The sequence below is a fragment of the Phaethon lepturus genome, unplaced genomic scaffold (genome assembly GCF_000687285.1).
Source record: "Phaethon lepturus isolate BGI_N335 unplaced genomic scaffold, ASM68728v1 scaffold719, whole genome shotgun sequence".
Lineage (NCBI taxonomy): Eukaryota > Metazoa > Chordata > Aves > Phaethontiformes > Phaethontidae > Phaethon > Phaethon lepturus.
In genome coordinates this window covers 39,728-55,393 of record NW_010562635.1, presented here as the reverse complement: position 1 = coordinate 55,393, position 15,666 = coordinate 39,728, and the positions used below count along the sequence as shown (strand labels likewise).

General features: G+C 40.1%; 1 protein-coding gene across 1 annotated transcript in view; it reads right to left on the bottom strand.

The window, feature by feature from the left end:
• Nucleotides 1-15,666, bottom strand: part of LOC104626407 (thrombospondin type-1 domain-containing protein 7B-like) — a gene marked incomplete at both ends in the record, with an annotated part of 103,517 nt that overhangs the window by 59,277 nt on the left and 28,574 nt on the right. Inside the window, 3 exons of the mRNA XM_010294322.1 lie at nt 1,669-1,784; nt 4,835-5,069; nt 8,522-8,713. Of these exons, the coding sequence (XP_010292624.1) occupies nt 1,669-1,784; nt 4,835-5,069; nt 8,522-8,713 (543 nt within the window). The remainder of the gene's footprint in view (nt 1-1,668; nt 1,785-4,834; nt 5,070-8,521; nt 8,714-15,666) is intronic.

Sequence of the window (15,666 nt, the reverse complement as noted above, 5' to 3'; positions counted from 1 at the left end):
TGTAAATCAATGCTGACAGACCAGAGACTACATCACCCATGCTGACAGACCACCCGTGCTGAAAGCAGTTACCTCCCCAGGACACCTTCACCATCCATTATGGAGGTGACAGAGGAAAATCTACATGCTGCTCATTCAAGCCATTTCATATTCTGAAACCTCCACATTGACTCTTTGATTCTTGTTTCGATTCACCCTCAAAGACCCATTAAAACAGATATATTACAGGAGACCACATTAGACAGTTGTCACCTTTAAGTATCTGAAATGGCAGAGAATCAATAACTTGCTACAACCTCCCTGTTCCCGCCTCACCAACAGGTGTTTGGATTCAATTGCACTTCTTTTGTGAATTATGTTGTCCGTCCATCTGTTATTGCCCTAAGTTCACCGCTGTCTATACTTCTGAGGTATGAGATAAACCTTCGCCAAAAGACAGCCTGTTGTCTGATGACATTTAAATATAGGGAAAATGTCAGTTTTTTTATTGTTAGATAGTAAAGTTGGATGCATTTTCTCAGATAAACTACAAACAGCTTAAATGGTAAAGTTCTGTGTAAACCTGATTTACTGATTGCATGTTTGTCTAAGCTCTGTTCTTACGCTGCTACACAGTTAATTTTAAATCTGCCAGGCAATACCTGTTTGTGTTTAATCTGCTTAGTAATTCACCATCTGTATATTGTTTTCATTAAATACAACTTTTCTATAAAAAAAACCAAAACCCCTAGCAACTCACATATGTACAGTGGTTTTGAAATTTCATTATCGTGCTGAGGTTTTAATTGCATAATGCAAATTAAAAAAAAATAATCTCGGAATGCAGCCATATCAATAACAGATCTAGCAAAAAGCAAACTCCCCCATCTAAGAAATTTTAATTTAGAATTATATTAAAACGATAACACTGCCAAGGAGGTTAAATAATTAATTTCTTCTCATTTTAATTGTAGACTATTATTTAATAAACAAAGTAATTTACCAGGTAATTTATTCTACTTCTTCACAGGCAGCTCATTTAAAGTCTAAAAATAAATTGCTAATTAAAACAGGATTCACTGTTTTAGAAAGCAACTCATTTTCCTGTAAAATCTAACAAGGACTATGCTAGAGCACCCACTGAAAATCTTTGAAGGGCAAGGAAGCTGTCAACAAAAATTAAGTATTCTGGTAACTGAGAAGGCTTTCATCTGAACAATTAATGAAACACACAAACTTGTCACAAAACCCAACACTAGATCATTATGAAGAAACTTTGCTAAACACCTAGTGTCCAAAGGCTAACCAACTAGATCAAAGAAATGTACAGTCCTTGAAAAACCACAAAGCACAGGAGTTATTTGCACAACCCTGTATGTACATCTAGGTTGGTCAAGAGAAATAAATTTCATATAACGTAGCAAGTCCATGTACGGCCATACAATGTTGGGGCCTTGGACTTTTGATTTTGAAGACAGAAGCCCAGAAGGAGTTTATTCCAGGTAAAGAGAACTTGCATCTCCAAATCTGCTCAAGAGGATCCCACCTCCCTTAACAACATCAGTGTCAACAAACTCCTAAGTCAAAAATTCAGGACTTGAGTGTCCTAAAAACCATTAGACTGACATGAACTGCAACCATACATTTCTAGACCAGTTCTGTAATTTTGTGTTCTTCTTAAAGGCTTACCAGGCTGACATGCTGTTGGGCAGCGAGTCCACTCACTGAAAGGAGTAACAATGCAGTCTTTCTTGCAGAGGAGGAGACACGGCCGCACAGTCTCAGGTCTGATGGACTCTGGACATCTAGCACTCCAAACACAAAGATAAAATATAAAAAAAATATAAAAATATAATAAAAAATTAAAACTGTGAGGAAATGTTTTACTCCTAAAACTCTTGCAGGGCTGTGAGCATACTGCTATACCAAAGATATCACTCCTCCTGCTCACAGCAAGCCTCATTTTTCTTCTCCTTTGCATTCATACCCAAACTGAATTTAGTAACTTCAAAGATTTTTAAAAATAATAATTAAAAAAATGTGAAGCTTGGCCTGATGACTTCAAGCTAAATGTAACTCTATTTATGACACGTAAACTACAAAGTTCACTGAAGCAAAACACTTTCAAACCCTAGGAAAAACAAAAGTAGCTTAAAGTAATCTTTGATTGAGGCCTTCATTGTAATTTGAAAAGTTGTACAACTGTCCTGGTTTCAGCTGGGATAGAGTTAATTTTCTTCATAGAAGATGGCATGAGGCAATGTTTTGGATTTGGGATGAGAAAATGTTGATAACACACTGATGTTTTGGGCTGTTGCTGAGCAGTCAAGGACTGTCCAGCTTCTCATGTTGCCCTGGCAGTGAGCATGCAGGGGATGCACAGGGAGCTGGCAAGGGACACAGCCAGGACAGCTGACCCAGGCTGGCCAGAGGGACATTCCATACCATATGACGTCATGCTCGGTATACAAAGCTGTGATGCAGAAGAAGGAAGGGGAGAGGGGACGTTTGGAGTGATGGCGTCTGTCTTTCCAAGAAACCATTACATGTGATGGAGCCTTGCTTTCCAGGAGATGGCTGAACCCCTGCCTGCCCATGGGGAGTGGGGAATGAATTCCTTGCTTTGCTCTGCTTGCGTGCGTGGCTTTTGCTTTACCTATTAAACTGTTTTTATCTCAAACCATGAGTTTTCTCGCCTCCCCTCTTCCAATTCTCTCTCCCATTCCACCGTGGGGGAGTGAGCGAGCGGCTGTGTGGGGCTTAGTTGCTGGCTGGGGTTAAACCATGACAACAACATAGCATAGTAAGAAGTCTTGTGATTTTTTGGTATTCATTTTTAAATTCTAAATGAAAAATATGCCATGCATATTCTAATAAAAGTTTCAGACACAGTTAATATATAAAAATTCAAAAGGTAAAAAAGGGACAATTTTCTTGGATCAGGCCGATCTTTCATTTCAAGTGGGGGAGCAGAAAGGGAATTACTCTTTTTTAATTTTTATTAATTTCCAGTGGAAAGATCACTCAAAAGTACTTAGTAACGCATGCAACCCAAATCCTATTTGAAAGTGGAATATGCCATTAAACCCTACTAGGAAAGAAAAATAAATCTTAAAGTTATGATTCTGTTATTGAGATAGTAATAAGATACTTAGAGGTATAATTTAATAGAAAATAAATATAGAGAGACACATCTTCTCATTAAGCGTGATTATCCTAGAGGGCAGCTTTCTGTTATATAACAGAAGACATTGAAATATTTTCTGCAAAAATGTTAGTTTTACTTGGCTTTCTGTGCCTTGCACCTTCTTTGGATATGGTGTAATTTTGCTTCATGAAATCAGGAAAAATGCAGAATACAAAAAAAATACAGTATGCCAACACATGAGGGTTTTTTTTTACATTACATATCCCATTTCTAAGCCATATTAACGGCAGACTTTCACTACATCAGTTCTAAACCCAACATTACTTTGGGTCACTTTTCATCAACTCAAACATGAAATATAATATAGTCACAGCTGGTGCCCATGTTGAGGAGGGCTGCCCTCCACCCCAGCACCAGACTCTCCCAGGCAGGAACAAGGTACTATTTAATTCTGAAACACAGAGGTTTTATTCATTCACTTAGAACCGTCTTCCTGAAGACTTCTAAGAGGTCTAAGTTTTTATTTTTAAGACAATTATCACCATAAGAACAATAGGCAAAGCAGCAGCAAAAGAAACAATTTCAATAAGCAGCTCTTTTAAGGACTCAACAGTCCTTTCCGCTCCAGCCATTTCCATTACACGAGGAATGCCACAACACTGAAGCTACCACACCAAAGACAAGGACAGAAGACTTTCTGAAGTCCCCAGCACACAAATCTCTTCTTTTCACGGGATTTATCCACCACTGAAATTCTGTCTTCCCTTCACATACTTCACATGAATATTTACTTACCCCCTTCAGCTCCATTTCCCCTACACCATCTCAGAAGTGGAGGGGGCAAACAACTATCTTTGACATTATATAGCTCTATAAACAGTATGTTTAATTAGGTAAAGTTACAGTGTATCAATGGATTCTAGATAGAAATGAATACTAGATTCCTTTCCTTTTATTTAATTAATCTCATTAACCTCAAGAATTTTAATTAACTTTACTGAAATCAACACAGTCTGCTTATACGAACAGGATTGTTTTAAGAGCTACAATAAGAAATGAAACGAGGTTGTAAGTCTGTAGACTCATTAACAGTGCAAAAAATAATTGGCAATGTCTTGATTTTTTTATATTAGGGAAAACATCTGTGCTACTTCTTTTCCTCATTTAGTAAAGCAAAGCAAAATTCAGAATATTTGTACTCCAGAATACATAATTTTGCCGTGTTGGTATCACATTACAGAAGCTATATAAATCAACTGAACAATATAGATCACACATATGGTTCTGCCTTATTGCGGTGTAAATATAATGCAAACTCTATTTACCTTTTCTACTTTATTAGAGAATTGTTAATAATGTATTGATGAATGTTACATTCAGATGTACTTTATATTTTCCTCACACCTGTCCTTCAGGAAAAATATTTGCAGAAAACTGTAAATTAGAATAACAGCGGAGCTACAGAAAAAATCTATGCCACTTAGAACATGCACTTTGCCTGGATTTACACAGAAAATTAAAAATGGGTTAGCGATTTATTTTTATTACATATTAGTATCCCTTTCATTGTGATGGAGTAGTAGCTAAAGAATTAGTCCTGAAACTAAATTATTCTCAAAACTGCAGACTCCCTACACTAGCTGAAAATCCTTTCATATGTAATGTATTCTAACTACAAATAATCACTAATGACCTTGCTTTAAATACCTTTTAGGTGTGACCTGGCCAGAACTGCTCTTCACACAGAAGACATTCCTTGTCTGTACACCCACTCCACAAGTGGCTTCTCCGCTCCAATTAATGGTTGCATTAAGCGCAGTTCCCAGAACATCTTCAGAGCAAGAGCTCCAGGGAGAAGTCTCCCAGAAGAAATGCACGCATGGGTGATCATTACAGGCACGGTGCTCCTGCAGGGCTCGGTCAGGGGGACAGGTTTTTCCACCTGAAAGAGTCAAGAGAACACCATATTTTATCTTATGGCACGTGACAAAAGGAAGACATGGAAAAATAAATTAAAATATTAGGTTTGCTTAGTATCTTTTTCTTTTTCCCCATTAAAAAAAATAAACAAATAAAGCTTAAATGTTGACCTCTATGGCAGCAATAACAACCTCCTAAAATACTGTTTCCCCATTAAACTAGCCTTGCATAAAATTGTGATCCAACACATAATGGAAACAGAAATAGGCAAAGGGTATTTCTGAGTTACCTTATTGATACTCCTACACACAGCCAAGCTGATTCCATTTAAATGCCACTATCACTCAGAAAACATGCAATTAGGTTTAAAGACAAATTAAGCATTATTTTTATGTTCATTCTCCTTGCTAATTTCCCAAGGAGGAACATCTTTTTCTAATATTTGGACTCTGTTCACATGTTGCCTTAAAGAGCTGAGCTGTAGAGGGTGCAGGACTGTACTGATGGAGGAACTTATCAACTGATACCCACCATCTGCAAATCAAGGGGGAAAACTGAAAGATAGGTTTTGAGTATTGAAGCCTTTACTTTTTTGAAGCAGCATCCTTTAAATTGGTGTCCAAAAATTTTGCTAAGCTTCTGAGTTTTGCCAACAACTTGTACTAAATCCACGAAGTACAGGAGTTTGAACAGCCTCCCCAGAAGCTTTAACACTCTAGCCAGAAGCCTGAATTTATCCCATAAAAGCAGCAAATGTTCACAGCACAAAAGCTAAGGAGTAATGCAGTGAAATTGTTAATAGTAAGCATTGTCATTTTAGGAAGAAAGAAATAAAAATTACTAAAATCAAAACCATTCTCTTCCAGGAGGAAGATTCTGTGACATGGCCAAAGTGCTGCAGGTTTTGAAAGAACTGAAGGGTTGGGGCCAGATACCACAAGGTTCAGGGCACCTTTATGCCCTACTACAATCAACAGGAGAGGAAGGCATAATGCTCCTCAAAAGGATGCCTATCGTCTTGCAGGACTGAGCCTTCTCAAATAAGGTATGACCCCCAAATGGTCGCAATGAATCGCACTGAGAAAAGAGAGAGAGGGATAGAAATTTCTTAGTACACTGATTTGGATAATCATGTTACATTACTGTTTGTCTTTTCATGAAAGTGGACTGCTGCACAGTGTTCAGGCTCTGAAATGTTTAGTATGATGAAGCAGAAAATGCCCCAGGTAGCTTACGTTCCTCAAGATTTCGATTTGGCAGGAAAAATGCAGATCAGTTATTGCTCTCATGTGTTTGAGCACATGCAAAAAAAAAAAAATGTAACAAGCAAATGGCAAAATGCCTGATCCATTACCAAAAAAAAAAGAAAAGATCTAACTCAAAATTTGAGCTTCGCAGGGAAAAATTAAGGTGATCTTTTCAAGAATACCCATGGTAAGGAAGCTCTCCTAAACAGGGGAGAGTAATAATGAGGCAGTTTTAACTTGAGAAGATAAGAAATGCCAGATAGTCCATCCAGCCTCGCAGCCAGCCTGAAAAACTGCAAGCAGGAGATGCTGTTTAGCAAAAGCACAAAAGCCTGGCCTCTTGTGCAGTTCATTGACAGCTTCTGTACAAGGAAAGCAGGACAGCATGCCACTGCCTAGGTTTTTAGTAGGCATTTATGGAGCTTTTATAGACCTGTTGTTCATCAGTTCCTCTAATCCGTTTTAAACCTGCTGAGACAGGCTGCCTCCACAATCTCCTCCTGTACCAAATTTCAGAAGTTTGCTGTGCAAAGAAGTATCTTTTAAAACCTGATTTAAATCAAGCCCCTCTAGTTTCATCAACAGCCTCATCGTTTTCATATTCTGGGATCTGGAGAACAGCTTGGAGAAAAGGACCCAAGGGTCTGAAGTGAAGTCAGCCCGTGGGATGGCATCCAGAAGTCCTCAGACAGCAGAGCCATAACTAACATTGCCTCAGCTGATAGAGGACAAATGAAACATCACTTGCAAAAGTACCAGAGCTCTGCAGAAGTTTGTCGCTCAGCTGTGAGCTGAATGTGAAAGTCAGAGAAAGCAGGTAACATTGCCTTGGTATTGCAGTGATAGTGGTATTAAATACACTTCCACAAATTCAAATCAATCACTATTTATCTGTATGCAGATGTGTGACTCTGCATAGCAAATCATTATACTCATTGCTGAAGATGTACAGAAAAAAGTTGGGGTGTTTGCTTTTGATAGTTAATTATTCCTTCCTGAGAAACTTAAAGTACTCAGTTCAAAGCACGACATTTTTAGTTTAGTGTGTTTCAGGTTTAGATGACTGAGCTTATGTACTTCCAGAATTCTCTTCTTCAACATTTCATTTCCATAATTCCATGTTTATCTGTTATTTGCATTTTGCTACTTCCATGGAAAATATGAAGCCACCTGTATTTTTCATTTTAATTGTTCTCTAGCTCAATGCCTTTTTTAGTAGCAGTTATTATCATTCAACAGACACTTATATATCAGTTTTCATCCTGAAGGGTCCCGATTTTCTTTGCAAGTGCTTATAAGGATGTTTATGTGAATACAAACCATTCACATGAGTAAGGGTCTGCAAGATCAAGTCCTTACATTGCCCCAGAAACAGTGGGTGGCTTTAATGATAATTTACAAAACGGCACTTGACAGAGCTTGTCCTAGACTAGATTTGCATCTAAAAGTGTTTTGCTGCTGCATTAGCTGCACATAGTTCTGACAATAGTAGGTATTTTTTGTTATGTCAACAAGGCGTTAGTCTGTTAGACTTGTTCACACTTTATGGATTTTTAAGCACTTGATGTGATATCATTCAAATCCTGTGTGATAAACAAACACATAAATGAATTACTGTATGAGTACTGTAGTTAGAAGACTATACTTCTAATACAAAGTTTGTGTAAATAATTGTATCACTGATGTTGATACATAAAACTCCAGATAATTGATGTGTCCATGAAATTATATATATCCATCAAGAGCTATTTACTTACTCCAATAGAAAAACAAGGTCAATACATTCTAGGTCCGCATTAATAAAATAAATGGGTCCTCTTTTATTTCTTAATTTTTCACAGTTCACTGTTCTTTTCTAAATCGCTACTAATATGTTCCTTTATAAAGACACTTGCATGATGAGTTTGTGTCATGCAACAGTTTCATTAGTAGGATGTAGCTCTCCTGAATTAAATTTACCCCCGACTGGCCCTCAATAGACAATAATTCATAAGCTGAAGTGAAAAATTTTGAACTGTGACAGAATTTCTCTAAATGACACATGCATTAACCAAAACCCATAAAGATATTTTAGTCGCTAGGCATGAAGTACAGACAAGTAGTAAATATTATTCCTCATCACTACAGTATTGGGATTAGCTCTGATTTAAATCCAGTTTGACTGAGGAACGCAAGTTGAGTCATTACACAAACAAACAGCAATTAATCCAAAATGTTTGCCACTCACCCTCAGCTGGAAGGGCCACGATGGACCTAGTCCTGCTTTGACTTCCCTCAGCATTTTTACTGGAGCATGAGTGGGAACACGGGGACCACGGGGACCACTCACTGATGACACAGTCTGTTGCGCAAGGGATTTCACAAGCCACAACTTCAGGATGGGGAAGCTCTGAGCAGAGGTGATGTGGTACTTCTTCACCTGGAGCAAACAAAACAAGACAGACATGGAAGAAGGCACAGCTTGGCTCAATATCCACTGTCTGCATCAAACAGGCTAACTTTATGTCAAATGTCCACCTGCCCGTGGAGGGATATACTACAAAAGAGCACATGGTTAGGCTTTAGGCTTGAAAATATAATTCTTGAACAACTAACTTCAGTATTTCTTCATAAAAGCAAAAAAGAAAAAATGTGTTTTGAGTTTTGTGTGTGACGTCTTGGCTGCAGTCCACTTTACACAGCAGGCAAACACAAGGAATGAGATAATTCAATCAACAGCAAGCTGTAATAGCAATTATCAACAAAATTGATGATAATTGTCCCATATTTTCCAGCAATCTCCACCTACAGAACCTATTTTCCACAATACAAATTGTGCAGGTCCCCACAGAAAGCAGTTTTCTTTTGCCTATAGGCCTGAGAAGTGGCCAATAGATGTTTTGGTCCTCCTGCAACCTCACCAGAATGAACCACTATTATTTCTGACTCTGCTCCTCGCCCAAAAACTAAGAGATCCAAAATTACGGATCTGTTGGACCACTCCCATCCCAGGGAGAAATACTTTCTGTTTGAGATAAACCAAGGGACCTAGACCAAAGCATACCTCCTGGGGAGAAGCATCTTTCCAAAACTGCTTTCAACAAAAAAGTAGGACACTGAGGGCTAGTGGGGAAAAACCTACTAACTGAAAGAACCACGGGCAGACTAAGCAGCAAAACAAAGCACACGAGGGGTGTCACGTGGAGTCCAACACATGGAACTATTGGTTTTAAAAAGCAAAATAACAAAGGAAACATCTAGTAATTTTAGTAATTACATACAAGGACATCCAAATTCATAAAAATTCATAAAACATAACTCTTCTAGTACTGAATTACACCTAACATCTTACAAATACCATTTAAGTGGTGAACAGACACGACTGACTTTGTTAAATTGTTCAATTGTTTAGTATTGCTGGACCCTCATGAATTTTCAGCTACATATCCAAAATTTCTGGAAGCTCAAATTTGCCTGTTTATAAACAACAAGCTCACACTGAACAGTACCTCCTCTTTTACCCTTCTAGTAGTTACAAAGCTCTCCTTAGAGGTTTCTTTAATTATGAACCTAGGGAAAAACATAATGACTACCCAGCCTCAATTATACGTAGGAAAAAAAAAATTGAAATTTATAATGGTAACAACTGGCTCTTTCACCTCATGCTATAGGAACAAGCTCTGTAACAAGGCAGCCCAGGATGCAATTATAACTAGGAGAGTAGAAAACTGCACTGCTTTTACAAGGCAACACATGTACGAGTGAGTAAATACAAGAGGCAGACTGGTAGCAAGAGTGCAGAAAGCTGTCAATAGCATGGTGGTATTATCTGCAGTTGCATCCCTAAATGAAGACAGGCTCATCGCCCTCGAGGCATAAATAAAACTTTTCAAGCATATCATGAAAAGTAAGGTAGAATCTAGCAGGCAATCAGACTGCAAGATATGTTTTAAAATACTTTATTTTTATACTCCCTTTCCTTTGCACTTGTCTATACTCATCAGGAAAGCTCACTATGACCAGCCTTTGCACTACTATTTTAAGTCTACTCAATGAGAAAATGGAGACCACCACCCTTGCTACGGACAGCACCCATGCGTCGGTACAGCATTTGGCACCCCTGCAAACCAAGCTTGATCCATCATTCACTTTGACTAGCCCATTATCACCACTGCTGCTTTGGATGCTCACATAATGCTGAGAACTATCTTTAGAGAAAAACAACGTAAAAACCCTATGTAAACCTGTAAGCCGTATTTCAGCTGTCTCCTTGAGTCATTTTAGCGTCAAAATCCCTGCTAGCATTTTGACAGCTTGTCTGTACAGCAGCAGATAACATAAGGGCATCCTGGGCAGGTGTAATTTTAGGAGTCAATGGTACAGTAGCATCAAGAGATTATATGCTTTGGTGAAGTAGGGAAACACATCTGTCCTCTCCTATTGCTGACGCTTACAGGGAAGCGTGCAAACAGTGACAGGTTTCCAAATGAGAAGGGATGATGTGGGCCACTGGCTCTGCAAGCATGCCCGCCTCCAGCCGTGCAAGAAGTTATCTTTGTTATATACAGACCTTATGGCAAGCGAACACCATGAAGTTCACTAAATTCTGGATTTATCCCATTTTTTCCATCGGTTAGGTAGTGCCACGGATGCAAGCACTAGAGAAAACACTTTTTGCTGAAAGCCATGACAGCCTTTCCACTGATTCAATCTGACTTTACAAAGTCCATGCCACTCCACTCAGAAGACGGTTCAAAACACTTGGGTCTCCTTCGGGGTGGCTTCCTCCACCCATGAGCCCAGGTGCCACAGATTTTCAAGCGACCACCCCGTGGGGGAAGGGAGGCAAAGGAGCAAAATGCACTTTCCACTTCTTCCCTCCATGACTTCTTTTGACGCTAGATTTACAGCAGGTGACAGCAACAGTAACACTGCAAACAGAGGCTGCAATTCATGGTTCCTCAGCAACGAAAGGAAGCTTTGAGTTTTGTTATAAAGAGTTTACCACCCGGTGCATGAAGGTACAATTCAACACTCACTTTGATTTACTTTATAGCTCTATTTGCTGTGTTCAGGTTTAATTACTGGCTTGTATTACTGCAGAAGGGGAACGTTCTTCTGTACCAGCCATCTGGCAGAGAATTCTCAGAAAACTATCGTATACTACAAAGGGAGGTAATAATCTTTCATTTTCCGTGAAAACATACTAGTACAGGATACATCTGAAGTGTGCTTTATGCATTGTCACAGATTTACAGGGAATATGAAATTCTCTAGAGCTTCCAAATTGTCCACCCAGTATCTTGAAGGTGTAATTCTTACCTCAGATATTCTGAATAATCTTTCCAGAGGAGGCTTTCTCCCTCTCTAAATAAGAATAATGCCTTTAAACACCTAAATTTTGCATCTAACATGAGTTCCCCTCCAAGTATGCGTTTAGACCTCAAGACATATCATCTGAAATCAGCCCTGGTGAGCAGCAGGGTGGGGGATCACACCAGGAGGGTGCCGGTCTTGGAGAAAGCCACCTTTCCTTCAGGAAAAACAGGGAAAGGAACAGCATTGACCACGACAGCTACAACTTTGGTTTCTCCTAGAATTTTTTAGATGACAATCCATAACATCGCTTTGAAGTTTATCTTGTGCTAACCAGGAATTAAACCCAGATGGCAATTCAGGGACCCAGTCTCTCCTGGTCAGAGCCCACAGCAGCTCCCTCTTGATGGGAAACTCATTCCTGTCTGCAACTTGCTGTGACGTTGGAACAAACTGTGAGCATCATTCATCCATTCTTCAGTAAACTGAGCCATCCAAGCCAAAAGGACAGAAGGCGTTTTCAAAGAAAGAAGAAAAAAAAAAATTAAAAGTCCTAGTTTTGTAGGGTTCTCTAGTTAGCTTGGATCAGATCCAGCCCATCCAATCCAACCTACCCCAGAGGTTACCACCACTATCTTTGTTGGCTCTCTTCAGATACGACTGACTTGCTCATTTCATCTTTTTTCTCCCCTTTGACACTGTCCAAGTGCCCAGAATTAGTCCCATGAAATTATGTTTACTCTGAAGAGTATTTTTTTTACTTTTTAGTACTAAACAATACAAATCCACAGCTGTTACTGACATGCAGCTGGAGACCTGGTTAGCATGGTGACAGAGTAATTGAACAGTTTCATCCCAATGTTGAGGACACACGGTGAAAACTAAGTGGGACTCAGATTGGAGTCAACCTTGGGAAGTGCTTTTATCCTTAGGGTAACCACAAACAACTGCTGCTAATGTAACTGCACATGGAAAGCACTACCTGTAATAGAGTTACAGCTATTAATTGATTCATGCTAGTGATGATCAACACAGTACCTTGAAAGTATTCCTTGTTTTGACTTATTCCATACTGAGAAATGTAACAGGGCTGTATGTCAAGGGGAAATTATTTGTTCGTATTATGAAATGTTTTAAGGTTTCAAAGTTTTCAAAGTTTTATACTCCATATTAGGACAAAATCCAGATCTTTCAAAAAACATATTTTAAAAAGAGAGAGGGAGAGAGCAAGAGCGTAACTATGTGCCATCACCTGTGACACAAAACAAACAAGATCCAACCTCTCATCTGCATGAGGTTGTTGAACCGCCATCTCCAGCATCCCAGGAGCCACAGTGTTCCCTCTCACATGCTCTTTATTTTGTTTTAAGCACAGCTTTTGTTCTCAGACTTGCTGAATGCATGATTTACTACAAAAAAGTTCTATTAAGAAAAATGTTACTGTTTTCTATTCAAAATGTTTTTTTGCAAACATCTCAACCAACTCTAATGACATTTTTTAAACAAATTGCCTTGTACTTGAATCATATAATGATTAAAGGTAAATAACCAAGATACCACAGAATCTCAGAATCATTAAGGTTGGAAAAGACTTTAAGATCATCAAGACCAACCATCAACCCAACACCACCATGCCCACTAAACCATGCCCCAAAGTGCCACGTCTATATGTTTTTTTGAATACTTCCGGGGTTGGTGACTCCACCCCCTCCCTGGGCAGCCTGTTCCAATGCTTGACCACTCAGTAAATAAATTTTTCCTAATATCCAATCTAAACCTCCCCTGGTGAAACTTCAGGCCATTTCCTCTCGTTCTATCGCTAGTTACTTGGGAGAAGAGACCAACATCCACCTCACCACAACCCCCTTGCAGGTAGTTGTAGAGAGCGATGAGGTCTTCCCTCAGCCTCCTCTTCTCCAGACTGAACAACTCCAGTTCCCTCAGCTGCTCCTCATCAGACTTGTGCTCCAGACCCCTCACCAGCTTTGTTGCCCTTCTCTGGACACGCTCCAGCATCTCAACATCCTTCTTGTAGTGAGGGGCCCAAGACTGAACACAGGATTCAAGCTGCGGCCTCACCAGTGCCGAGTACAGGGGCACAATCACTTCCCTACTCCTGCTGGCCACACTATTGCTGATACAGGCCAGGATGCTGTTGGCCTTCTTGGCCACCTGGGCACACTGCCGGCTCATGTTCAGCCGGCTGGCAACCCCAGGCAGCTCTCCAGCCACTCCTCCCCAAGCCCGTAGTGTTGCATGGGGTTGTTGTGACCCAAGTGCAGGACCCGGCACTTGGCCTTGTTAAACCTCATACAGATGGCCTCGGCCGATCGATCCAGCCGGCCCAGATGTCTCTGCAGAGCCCTCCCACCCTCCAGCAGATCAACACTCCCACCCAACTTGGTGTTGTCTGCAAACTTACTGAGGGAGCACTCGATTCCCTCATCCAGATCATCGATAAAGATATTGAACAAGACTGGCCCCAGAACTGAGCCCTGGGGAACACCGCTTGTGACTGGCCGCCAACTGGATTTATCTCCATTCAGCACAAGTCTCTGGGTTCAGCTGTCCAGCCAGTTTCTAACCCAGCAAAGAGTGCACCTGTCTAAGCCATGAGCCGCCAGTTTCTCTAGAAGAATGCTGTGGGAGATGCTGTCAAAGGCTTTACTAAAGTCCAGGTAGATAACATCCACAGCCTTTCCCTCATCCACTAGGCAGGTCACCTGGGTGACCCACCAAACCACAACACATGGGCAAGCCTCCAGTCATCTGGGACCTCCCCTGTTAACCAGGACTGCTGATAAATGATGGAGAGTGGCTTGGCAAGCTCCTCCACCAGCTCCCTCGATACTCTTGGATGGATCCCATCAGGCTCCTCCACCAGCTCCCTCGATACTCTTGGATGGATCCCATCAGGCTCCGTAGACTTGTGGGTATGCAGGTGCTTTAGCAGGTCCTTAACTGTTTCCTGCTGGATTATGGGGAGTTTATTGTGCTCTCCATCCCTCATCCCTGTCTTCCAGCTCAGGAGGCTGAATATCTCGTGGATACCTGGTCTAGCTATTAAAGATGGAGACAAAGGCGGCATTAAGTGCCTCAGTATTTGATTGTGAATCAGTTCAATAGTAAACTGCATCTGCCTATTTTACATAATGCCTTGCAGCTCTGGTGCATTAGTCTTATTCTTCCCAGTGATCTGTGCACCCATCTCCTATGACACAGTTTAATTACTCCTGTCACAGACATCTCTCCTGGCTCAGGAAAAAGGGAATGTCCCCTGGACAGGATACAACTGAAGTGGCAAAAATACAAATCCCGTCAAACAGCAAGAATCAAAAGGTCAGCTCAGTAGCAAACTGAGCATCCTCCTTTTGACATTCACCACTATACCATGCTCATTTTTTAAAAGGAAAACTTGTAAAATTACTTTGAAGATTTCAGGTTTGCACATATGTGTGGAGCCTTGAGCGACCTCCATGGTGGGGAAAGTCTCAAGATGAAGGAACTGCATTTCAGACTGTTCTGCATTGCTACCTAGAAGTTCAGAAAATTTATTTTTTGCACAAATGACTGCTGCAAAAATGCTGTGTATTTAATGACAATTACTGGTTTGACATCAATATTTCTCCTTGTAGCATTTCAAATTATTCAGTGGAAATAATGAAGCTGTCATCTAAAATACTATATGTATCGTAAAATTTTATGTCCCACTTAAATCTCAGAAAAGAATGACAATAAACTTTGATTAAATACTTGCCTGTAACAGAATAAGATGTCAACAGTCAGTAGTAAATTCAGAAGAACTCCTATTGACTGTATGCCAGTTTGCTAATGGCAATTGCATTCAGAGAAAGCTGTCTGTTGACAGTATGTTGGCCTAGGCATCTCATCAGCTAACGAAAACGTTACATTTAAAAGCAATAACAATCAAACTACAACAATAGAAGAAATTTCTTATAACCATTTTGAACGTGTTCATCTCATCACAACATCATGGGGGTTTTTCAGTGTTGCACTTTATGCTTTAGAGATACCTTAAAGCATCCCAGGCCTGCTGTGCTTAGTCATCACCAGGAG